Source organism: Lactuca serriola, chromosome 2 (assembly GCF_051521515.1).
Source record: "Lactuca serriola cultivar US96UC23 chromosome 2, Lser_US96UC23_V15, whole genome shotgun sequence".
Taxonomy (NCBI): Eukaryota; Viridiplantae; Streptophyta; class Magnoliopsida; order Asterales; family Asteraceae; genus Lactuca; species Lactuca serriola.
Genome location: NC_136409.1, coordinates 213659342 through 213671891, shown reverse-complemented (window position 1 = coordinate 213671891; position 12550 = coordinate 213659342). Strand labels below are relative to the sequence as shown.

At 37.6% G+C, this 12550-nt stretch overlaps 1 protein-coding gene and 1 pseudogene across 1 annotated transcript; one reads left to right on the top strand and one right to left on the bottom strand.

The window, feature by feature from the left end:
• Window positions 1-537: 537 nt before the first annotated feature.
• LOC145088447 (uncharacterized) lies at window positions 538-3242 on the top strand (annotated as a pseudogene).
• A 3823-nt stretch (window positions 3243-7065) lies between these two features.
• Window positions 7066-9832, bottom strand: LOC145088446 (heat shock cognate 70 kDa protein 2-like). Its single transcript, XM_079026804.1, has 2 exons — window positions 9517-9832; window positions 7066-8908 (listed from the first exon to the last, which is right to left on the bottom strand). Exons 1-2 carry the CDS (start codon window positions 9728-9730, stop codon window positions 7173-7175), a joined length of 1950 nt encoding a protein of 649 aa, XP_078882930.1. The 5' UTR covers window positions 9731-9832; the 3' UTR covers window positions 7066-7172.
• Between the last annotated feature and the right edge of the window lie 2718 nt (window positions 9833-12550).

Sequence of the window (12550 nt, the reverse complement as noted above, 5' to 3'; positions counted from 1 at the left end):
TACCGAGTGGGTTTCCAAAACTGATGAGGATCTCCGACCGTGACCTTAAATATGTGCTCCTAAAGGGACTTAAATGATCATGCTATGCATATTTATTTTATTTTATAATGTTTATCTTGCCCTTAATGGTCACTTAGGCTTCCAATAAATATGTTCCTCAGGCATAGTAATAGGTTGAGAGTTTAAATCTTCTTAGAGACAAAACTAAATAATTTAGAAGTACGGTGTTTTCCGTTCTAAAAAAACATGAAATTTTTTTTTGGAAAATGTGTAAGGTTTCCTAAAATGTAGATACAACATAAATCAAGTAAATTTTGGGGAATCTTCATCAACAATTTGTGGAATAGTGTTAGAAAAAACAACAAAAATAGTTATAGTATAGGGGGACCTATTTGGGGTCACAAAAATCTTTGTTTACAAAATACAATATTTTGTGAGTATCGGTTTTTGTAGTTTGTGATTAGCCCAAAACCAATGCCCACTTGAATGAAATGTGATTGGGTTATTCAGAAGTAAAGAGTAAGACATCACATGATCCTCCCGTGAACGTGGAAAAGACGGTGTTAGAGTATAATGGCGTGTATATCGGTCGTCAGATCAAACCCCGCGGTTTCAACTGGTGTAGGCCCCTTCTCGACTCACAGCGCCAAACCCACACACGACACCGTTTCATCTTCTCCGTTAACAAATCTACTCTTCCTTTCCTTCCCCTTCCCTTCCCTTCTCTTCTCTTTCTCTCTCTAGGGTTAATATCAGAGCGTTCCCCCAAATCCTGTCTTTCGTTGGTGTCGGCGATCAAATGCGTTGTCTCCACAGGTATCGTTCGATCCTATCCCTAATTTCCTCTCAGTATCTTGATTTCTCTAGGGTTAGGGTTTCGTTGATCGTTCCTCTATAGTGAAACCGAGTGTATTAATCGATCGATTCTTGTGATAGCCGAATCGAATTTCTCGTTGATTGTTGAGAATTTCAATAATTTTTTCGTGGTTTTGTGAAATTAAAATGTATCTGAGGTGGTTCAGCTGTATTGGTTATGCTGTGGATTGATTTCGGTAAATTTCTGTATAAAAGGGGATCTCTTTTATTTGATTTAGTTTTAGGACGGATTATATGACGTTCTTCTCATGCTGTTGAGCGTTGATTGTGGTGGGACTAAGGATTCCACCGAAGAAGATAAAATTACGATAATGCCTGTGAAAGAAAAATTATGTGGAGATTTCACCTTATCCATGGACAACAATCATTTATCGACGATTCTTTCCATGGATTCAAGCTTATCCGCACATGATGAGATGGAGAGAGAGCTGAATCGGGCTGTGGATCTTAGCTTACCTCCAGATATCAATCTCCCACTTTCAGCCGAACCCAACCCTCCTCCTTTATCATGGCATGATCCTACTGATATGTTGGATGTCGGATTAGGCCCTCAACATTATGAGGTGGAAACTAATATTAACGTAACAAAAATTGGGAAAAAGTGTGCAAAACGTCTTGATAGCGTCTAGGGAGCTTGGTTTTTCTTTAACTTCTACTTCAAACTAGCTTTGAATGAGAAATCAAAGAACAAAGTAACCAGATACAACGGGTATGATAAATCAGATTTGAAGCTGGATGTGTTCTTGGTTCAACACGACATGGAGAACATGTACATGTGGACATTCAAAGAAAGACCAGAAAACGCATTGGGGAAGATGCAGCTGAGAAGTTACATGAATGGCCATTCTCGACAAGGTGAAAAACCATTCCCATTTAGTGCTGATAAAGGCTTTGTTAGATCTCACAGAATGCAAAGAAAACAATACAGGGGTCTTTCAAATCCACAGTGTGTTCATGGAATCGAAGTTGTCTGATCACCGAATTTGATCGGATTAGATGAAGACGAAAGAAAAAAATGGATGGAGCTCACTGGACGTGACTTAAACTTCTCCATCCCTCATGATGCTAGTGATTTCGGTTCTTGGAGGAATCTTCCCACTACAGATTTTGAAATCGAACACCCCCCCGGTTATCAGAAGCATCAATTCAGCAAATGGAAATCATCATCAACCAAAAAGATTGCTAAATGGATCAGGTTTGAATCTTTCAAAATTTTCCACTCAATTATCAGATCATGTAATAAACGGCGAAGCAAACGGAAACGGAAACGGAAATGCTATAGATCTTATGGTGGGTTGCAACAGTAAACGAAGAAAAAACTTCTTCCCACATGGAAACGATGATGATAATTCAGATGGGGTTCATGATGGTGTTCTTGATGTCCAAGTCCACCCTCATGAGCCCCATTGGTTGACCGAGTTTTCAGGTGTTATGAGAAACACATATGGCCCTGTAACAGCCGCCAAGACTATTTATGAAGATGAAGAAGGATTCTTGATTGTTGTAAGCTTGCCATGTGCAGATCTTCAAAGGGTGAAAGTAACATGGAAGAACACTTTCTCACATGGGATTGTGAAAATCTTTTGTGTAAGCACCGGGTGTATGCCCGTTTTGAAAAGGAAAGACCGGACTTTTAAGTTGACGGACCTCGCACCGGAACATTGCCCACCCGGTGAATTTGTGCGGGAAATTCCACTTCCGACCCGTATTCCGGAAGATGCTAAATTAGAAGCTTATGGTGATGAAAGTGGGACCATGCTTGAGATTATTGTGCCTAAGCATCGTGAAGGACCCGAAGAACATGAGGTTCGTGTTTGCCTTCGTCCTTCTCCTTGGAATGAAAGACCGTATGTTGACTTGTCAGAAAATTTAATTTAAAGATTTCTATTGGGTTGGGGTGATGTGATGTGATGATATTACAGAACAGAAAGAAAAAAAAAGTTTAATTTATGAATTTGTGGGTAGGGGTGATGATTACAGAAGAAGAAGAAGATTGGGGCTTCATTGCTTTTGCTAACCTTTACCATATATACTCACTCCATTTTGTGTCATAAAAGTTGTGGGTGATTTGTGATATCATGCAACTTTAGAAGAAACGGTAGAAATGTATGATGGATGGAGTAAGCCGTAGAAAGTCTAAAGTGGAATTGGGGTTATATAGATATCTTTTGCACTTTTTGTATTGGATCTTTGGTTGTTGGATTATTTATTTGAAATGTTGAAAAAAGAAAATTGTATAATGGTGCTTGTTTTTTGTAGGACGATTTGGTAGTGATTTGTAATAGATGATGGTTGCTTTTTGTGCCATCGTTGATCTTGTCTTCTTTATGAATATATATTGTTTGTTTGCATCATTTAACCCAAAATGGTTTTTGATGCCACATTGGTTGGTGGAATTAATGGTGATTTGTATAGGATTGATGGATCGAGTATAATCTTCAGGGTACATTTTGTTTTTGTAATGAATACTTGGTATTTTTTGTTTCTATTGTAAGTTGCACAGCATTATGAAATTGTATAAACTCTAGGGATCAAACTTGTCGTATACAAATATGCACTCTACATCTTAGGATTTGTATTAGATCATAGTTTTGATCATCTTTCTAGTATAAGTTCCAATTACACTTAAAATGACAGATGATCTATAATCACCATATCACCAACAGGTATGTGAGAAGCTAATTTGAGTCTCGCAACAAGAGTAGAAAAAGAAAGGTTTAGTAGATATGTCTAGTGTATGGACGTTGGAAGAAATGGAATGAGACAAACATTGTTGCCCATACTGGTGAATAATATTTATGAAAGTACAATGCATAAATACAGTTACTGAGTATCCATTTCAAAAATACCCACTAACCTTTGAATTTATAGTAAAAGCTTCTTTCATCTGTTATTCTCATAAGCTATATGACACTAACCTTTGGGAAGCCAATCAAATATATCGATTGTGGATCGTTTGAAGAAGCAAAAAGGTGAAGTTAAAGTATAAATACATTGATCAATTGAAGAACAACTAACAAGATGGATCAATTTGAGTAGTGCAATCCAAGAGTTGTTCTTGTTCCCCGATCACCAGGACCGTTGGGGGTGCATTTTTTTAAAATGTTCGTGTATACAAGAGGTAATTTCAAATGTTTTTTTAGAATCTGCATATAAATAAAATGACGTTTCTTTTTAGAAAAAAGGAAACAATTGTTCATTTCTTTTCGTTTCTTTCGATATTTTCCCCCTTCTTTTCTTTCCTTTACTAACACCCGGGAACCAATTGTAAAGAAAAGAAAGTTGGAGGTCGACTCTTATTTACCTTTTAAATTCATGGTTTGTTGCTTCTTCTATTTGGGAGCAAGTCGGTAGATTGTGGGATATTGATAATCCCATTTGTGTTTCGATTAAGGAGAGAATTATTTGGGTTGACACACCAGGTCTTAATAAGACTCAAAGATTGTATCTCAATGTGATGGTGGCATGGCTACTACCGTTTTAGTGATACAGAATTTTCATAATCATTTTGTTTAGAGCTCAGAATATAATAAAAGATGATACTTTTTAGAGATTGTTTCACAATCTCTTTCTTGAATTTGTCATAGGAATTCTAAATTAAAAAATAATTGTGTTGTATAGTTACAAAACATCACTCTTTCTATTTCCTCTTCATAGTATATTTTTTTTCTAGCACCTTGCTAGTTTCATAAAAGTCGACCGTTCAAAAAGAAATGATGGCTCTTATCATTGGTGGTATTCAAATTGCACAAATGCTGTTTAACATTAATTTAAAGCACATTTAAATCTATTGGACTCGGGAACAAGAAATTAGGTTAATTTTAATGGGGATCCTATCCATAAAAAATCTCTACCGAGAACGAAAGTGTTCACAAGAACATGACATTCAACAGCTTATGTACTTTAGAACGACATTTGAGATATCATCATCCCAACATCGGAAAAGCACATAAAGGTCAAGGGACAATAGGAAGAAAAGTGAAGACAATGAAACACCATGACTTTAATGCAAGTGTGGCTTAGAAACCTAGTGAGCATTCCTAGGAGAAGCCATAAACCAGCCAACAACATTTACTACAAAACGAAGGCTAGGGCGGGTAACAACGAAATATACCAATCAACTCATAATCATGTAGAGTTGAACATACGTTATTCATCTCTAGAAGATGGCTTAATTTAGGTTCCAAAGGAGTCAAAGTTACCTTTTTGTTGGTAATATGTGTCCTTAGATGTATATTTTTCTTACTACATATAGATATATGTATCATCATGATGATGATGAAGAAACTCAAAAGGAAAGTGTGTGTTTTACCAATGGCACTACTCATCTACTCATGTGAAGGATTTAATGGTTCGGGAATTATGTTTGTAATATGTCGATAATTTTTGTAAAATTCAAATAGGTTATCAGGAACTAAGGTTTTTATAAATGAATGCTCAGCCATATTGAAATAGCAATTTGGTAGGGATGTTAAAAAAATCCGAAACATAAAAATCGACGTACCGTACCGATTTTTATGGTTGTCAAATCTGGCAGTCATGTCGTGTTTTTGTCTAACATGGCATGATATGATATCGTGTTTTTTTCACTAACATGAAAACGAACCAATTAAAACACAACAGCACGATACGACACAACAAAGATAACATTAATAACTATTAGTTTATTTAATTCATACTTAATCATATATAACACGACAAAAACGACAAACACATGCTCAATCGTGTTATATTCATGTCAATTTGTGAACACAAACACGACACAACACGACAAAAATAACATTATATAAATATTAGTTTATTTAATTCATACTTAATCATATATAACTAACAAACACGAAAAACATGACAAACACATGCTCAATCGTGTCAGTTTCATGTCGATTTGTGAAAACGAACAATTAAAATTTTGATTTCGTCCCGATTTCCTTTCGTATCGTGCCATAAATTTCGGTTTTTCATTCGATTACGGTTCACATTTTATGTCATGGCCAGTTAACCAAAAACTAGAAATTTTATCTTTTTATTTTATAATAAGATATTTTGTTTTGATTGATACTAGATAATTATTTAGGAATCACAACTTTCAATTAAAAATTTCCTTTATCGGTTAATACATTTTCAACTAATAGTTTCCATTATTATATCGTATTTATTTGTAACACCCGTTTTCAGGTATAAACTTCACATCTTTAATTCTTGAGTTTTTAGGCGGCCACAGTGTGGCGAAAGGATCACCACGACGTGGCAGGGTTGCATGAAACGCATGTTTCACTTGGCTGCCACAACGTGGAGACGGCCACAATGTAAACCCTAGATTGCCGGATTTTGTGCACTATTTAAGAGAGGTGATGACTAGGGTTCCTTCCACCCTCAACCTCCATGACCTCCAAAGTGCCTTAGACAAAACCGTAACCTCCTTACAAGTTTTGAGCTCATCTTTTTTGTGACATTGGAAGGAAGAACAAGGAGTCCCTTGTGAATGAATCCAGCTAGCAAGCAACCTCCATCCTTTTGTGCATCTTCTAGAGTATTTGTGAGTACTCAAGTTCCAATTTTTATGATTCCTTCTTTGTAGATCTAGATTTCTTAGCATGTTTTGGTCCATATAAAAATGTGAACGATGAAATGAGATAAAGTTTGCAACTTTATGGATCACCAAGGTCCCTTGAGTTTAATAACTTCTGGATGTATAATTTGGATGAGATTTGTAAGTTTTCAATGAGTTTTAAGTCATTTTCTTTCCATTTGACCTAGTTTGAGTGAGAGACAACATGGCTCATGCATGCCCATAAAGTATGAGACCTTTGAGTCCCTAAAAACCCTTTGTAAAGTTTGAGAAAATGATGTTTACCGGATTAAGAACTTAATAGAATAAGTGTTTCAGTCAGAAACCACGTCGTGGCATGATGCCCGCCACGACATGGAGAAAGGGGATTTCATGACTGTTTTGTTTAGATGTTGTCAGGTGCTATGTTAGTAAATTGTCTCATTTTTTCTTTGGGGATTTTAATTACAAAAAAAAAATACTTAATAAATTGTCTTTTTTTTATATAGGTTTTTCTTGTCACATGCTATTTTAGTAAATTGTCTTTTTTTTTTGGATGAAAAAACTCAAGCTTTTCGTGTTTAATAGGTTAAGAAAGACCATTTAAATTGGTATTTGTGAATCACGTTCTAAACAGTAAGTTTTAAAAACAAGGCAATCAAGCGTTCGTATTATATCCAAAAATAACCCACAGTTACTTAATAGAGAAACATTATATTACCGAAATAAAAACTAAATAAAAGAAAACTTAATCGACTTCTTCAATCTTGGGACCTGCTCCACTTCCACTTCCAGCATCAGCACCCATTCCACCCATATCAGGAACACCACCACCACCACCACCTTGATACATCTTAGCAATTATCGGATTACAAACACCCTCCAACTCCTTCAACTTATCCTCCAATTCCTCCACCTCAGCAAGCTGATTCGAATCCAACCACTGCACAGCCTGCTCAACCGCATCCTCCACCTTCTTCTTCTCATCCGCCGGAATCTTCCCCCCAATTTGTTCATCCTTCATCGTATTTCTCATATTATACGCATAATTCTCAAGCGCATTCTTTGCCTCCACTTTCTTCTTATGCTCCTCATCTTCCGCCTTATACCTCTCAGCCTCCTGCACCATCTTCTCAATATCCTCCTTCGACAACCTCCCCTTATCATTCGTTATGGTAATCTTATTCTTCTGTCCACCAACTTTATCCTCAGCTGAAACATTCAAAATCCCATTCGCATCAATATCAAAACACACATTAATCTGAGGGACTCCCCTAGGCGCAGGTGGAATCCCAGACAACTCAAACTTCCCCAACAAATTGTTATCCCTCGTTCTTGTCCTTTCCCCTTCGAATACTTGAATCAAAACACCAGGTTGATTGTCAGAATAGGTCGAGAATATCTGCTCTTTTTTAGTTGGAATTGTAGTGTTTCTTGGAATCAACACAGTCATGACTCCACCAGCAGTTTCCAAACCAAGAGACAAAGGAGTGACATCCAATAGCAACAAGTCTTGCACCTTCTGGTTACCTTCACCTGTCAATATAGCAGCTTGAACAGCAGCACCATACGCAACAGCTTCATCAGGGTTGATACTCTTGCAAAGCTCCTTTCCGTTGAAAAAGTCTTGTAATAGTTGTTGCACTTTTGGGATTCTGGTTGATCCACCTACAAGAACGACTTCATCTACAGAGCTTTTGTCCATTTTAGCATCTCTTAAACATTTCTCCACTGGCTCCATACATTTTCTGAAGAGATCCATGTTGAGCTCTTCGAATCTCGCACGGGTGATGGTTGAGTAAAAATCGATACCTTCAAACAAAGAATCAATCTCGATTGTTGTCTGAGCAGTAGAAGAAAGCGTTCTTTTTGCTCTCTCGCATGCGGTTCTCAATCTTCGTAAAGCTCTAGGGTTTCCAGTAATGTCTTTCTTGTTCTTTCTCTTGAATTCCTGTACGAAATGGTTCACTAACCTGTTGTCGAAATCTTCACCTCCTAAATGTGTATCACCAGCAGTTGCTTTCACTTCGAAGATACCTTCTTCAATGGTGAGAAGCGAAACATCGAAAGTACCACCACCAAGGTCAAAAATAAGAACATTTTTCTCCCCTGAGGAGGATGCCTTTTTATCTAGACCATATGCGATAGCAGCAGCTGTTGGCTCGTTGATTATACGCATTACATTGAGGCCAGCAATTGAACCGGCGTCCTTTGTGGCTTGGCGTTGAGAGTCATTGAAGTAAGCAGGGACAGTGACGACAGCATTATTCACAGATGTGCCAAGGTATGCCTCTGCGATCTCTCTCATTTTTATGAGAACCATTGAAGAGATCTCTTCTGCTGCGAATTGTTTCTCTTCTCCTTTGTATGTCACCACAATCAGTGGTTTCTCGGCAGGGCCAGGAATGACCTTGAATGGCCATAGCTTTATGTCACTTTGGACAGAAGAGTCGGTAAACCTTCGGCCAATTAATCGTTTTGCATCTGCCATTATAACCAAGCTTATTGTGAGTATGAAATCTAGTAAGCAGATGTAAATAGTACCAGAAATTGTATTTGTTGAAATCATGAAACAAGGATTAATAAAACACTTTCAGGCGAGAAGAAAACAATAAAAACCGTACAGAACAGAGAGATCAACATACATACATACAATTGTTATAAAAACTATTTTAACAGAGAGATCCAATATGTCCAACCTCATTATCCTATTCTAGCGTACAGAGGTTAACATAATCTACATGAGCAGAGGTAACAAAGGTTGATTCAACCATACAACAGAACCAGTTGATACGATTTGAGCAAATATTCATTGCAAATTTATCATTGTGTGAGTTACGTGGGTTTCAAAAAAAATTACGATGAGTTAAAGCACTTAAACATAATGGAAATCGATCTGGCTTAGCATCAATAAACAAGAAAACTATAACATCGAAAATAATATACGACATATAAGTACTTAAACAATGAACACAAAATCAAACTAAATCCACAAAAATCAATGTGAAAAAACGAACATCATGGACTCATGGCACTTCCACGTCTAACAAATCACTCAACAGGCGAAACAGAGTATAGCAAGGAAAGCTTACCAAAAACCGTATTAATGGGATTCATCGCCACTTGATTTTTAGCAGCATCACCGATAAGACGTTCGGTATCGGTGAAAGCCACATAGGACGGTGTTGTCCTGTTACCCTGATCGTTTGCGATAATCTCGACGCGGTCGTGTTGCCATACTCCGACGCACGAGTACGTCGTACCTAGATCAATACCGATTGCAGGTCCTTCACTTTTTCCAACCATATTGTCGACTTGATCACAAAAAGTAAGCACAGAGCTCGTAAAAAACAAATGCAAGGAGAATATGTGAGAAAATTGAACAGTTTTCAGCGATTTGTGGAGGTTGATGATGGCAAGGGGTTTTATACAAATATGGTTTTTCTAGAAATTTCCTCCCCTTAATTTTGGGCCGTTAGATTAACACCAAAATATCGAATCCAACGGCTGAGAAATATGATATTTGCAAATCTTGACCTGCTTGACTCCGATTCGTCCCTTCTCGTTCCTTCTGGAGACTCGTTTCCTGTCGCGAATTTGATATATGTTCTTTTTGCCGACGTGGCTACTATAATTTCAATTTGTCCCTTATTTTTCATTAATGTTTTAAAAATATTTTTCATTAATGTTTTAAAAATCGTTTTTTTAGTTGAACTGGTTTACTGTTTAGTAAATCAGTTTCTATAACTTTTATATTTTTTTTGTATTTTCATACATATACATACACAAATCAAGAAGTTGATGTCCATAAGTTCAAACATTAGTTGTTATATTCTAAGTTTGGGTTTATTTAAGGCAATAAGACCTCAAAAGTAAGTTTATTAAGTCACTGCATACGTTGGGCATATATGGACGTACGTTGAGCTTATGCTGCATGAGGGCCCAATGTAGATTGTGCGTACGCTCGACGTACGTGCCGAGTACGTTGGTACTCGATCTGGTTTGACTCGGCTGGTTTGTTAACTTTGACCATGATTTGACCAATCTTGACCAGATGGTAATATGGGTATTGTGATATTAAATTAAAATTGGGCAATGATTTGAATAATAGGTGACGGGTAGAGCCGATATTCAGAGACGAGATTTATTTCAGATTTTGTTCGGATTGAGATGTGAGTTCTCTCACTATGCCAATGGGTCTAAGGCACCAAGGGTGTCCCATTTACTGATTTTACACACACACACATGTATATATATATATATATATATATATATATATATATATATATATATATATATATATATATATATATGATAGTTCTATGTGTGATTTGTTGTGTATATGTCGACATATGGACGGTTGGGTTGAGGCTACGTGCCAACAAACCCGATATGGTTGGGTTGAGACTAGAAGTCAACATACCCGATATGGTGACGTTGGGGCCATGTGCCAACAAACCCTGGACGGTTGGGTTGAGGTTTTACGGCTCTGTGATGTAAACCAACAAACCCAGTATGATTAGGTTGAGGTCAGGGACCAACATGTATGCATTCTTGTACTGTATTTGTATTTGTTTGTGTTGTGGGGTATTTTGGGAAACTCATTAAGTTGTGGCTTACAATTTTGATTCCAATGTTTCATGTACCTCTGATGAGCAGGGAAAAGCGAAGGCGTGATTGTACACATCATCTCGTAGTTTATGTTGATCGATACTCTGATTTAATATTTGGACTTATTATGATTTGTAAACAATGTTTTGGTAACTTGTGGATTGATGAGTTTGTGTTTTAACATGAAATTTTCATTTTGGTTTTTGGGAGATTACAAGTTGGTATTAGTGCCATGGTTGGAGTGAACTGGATGAGCATTCGTGTAATTCCATACTCAAATTAAGAATCTACAAAAAGATTTTTTCAAAATTGTTTTTCAAATAACCACAAGGAGGATGCGATGTGTACAATCAGCCGGAGCTCAAGGAAAGTTCCCCAGGATACCCACACATGTTATGTTTATATGTCGATATGTTATGTGATAGAACTGCATGCTAGAATGTAGGTTAAGGATCCTCAGGAATTATGTGATAGAATTGCTTGATACATGATGCCTTATAGCCTAGGAAATTTCTTTGAATTGCTTATTGGAACCGACATTTTTGCTGCTATTAGTTGAGTATATGTGTTATAATTGTACATATTTAGGATCTTATAGCCTTAGAGTTCTTGATTTACCCTTACTTCATGTTCCCTGTTTGGTTGGGGGCTTAGGGTAGAATCACTTATTCGAATGTCTATCGGATCTGGCGGTATATACGGTCGACATATGCAAGGTGACCGTAGTGTTAGTGGAGGTTTCATGGGCCGTGAGCGGGATTTGTAGAGCCCTAGTGGAACTAGGAGGGTGGTCACTCTTTAGGAGTGTGTTTTAGGTTGCGTGTTCACCAAGCATAGAGGGCTTAGTGGCCATAGGGCTTTGTGACGATTACTGAGACAAATAAGAGTAGGTATGAAATGTAGTATGGGCCCATACTACTTAAAGCACAAGACTCGTATGCATGTCAAGGAAACCACAATACCCGAGGTTTAGGTATGTGAGTTGTAGGATGTTACTCTATTGGTGAGCTGATTAGTTAATGTTTATTTTTCAGCATGGTGATCACTAGAGGATCGGGGTCTGGAGGTTGTGGTTCAGGAGGTGGTGAGCCAGTGAGGTTAGTTGTACTTGATGATGAGATTAGTGAGTTGATCACTAAAGTGGTAGTTTCAGTTGTTTGGGGTGCTATTCCAGAGATGTGTGGGTCAGTGAGACCGCTATGATTGAGCTTTTTGACGAGCGCTATGTCGCTGTTACGCAGGACCCACTGCATCAACCACTACAGTCGTCGCCGCCGATGGGGTAGGAGAATATTTCCAGTATCGGAACTTCAGTAACACGAAACCTCCGGAGTTTGATGGGGTCAAGGACCCAATTATGGTGATGAGATGATTGTCTGACATGGAGGGCTGTTTCTTCACGTGTTCTTGTCCGGAAGACCAGAAGGTTAGGTGTGCCCTGAACCTTCTTTGCTTAGGGGTGAATGACTGGTGGAAGATTGTGATTGGTTCTTACTCACCTACAGAGATGGCCGC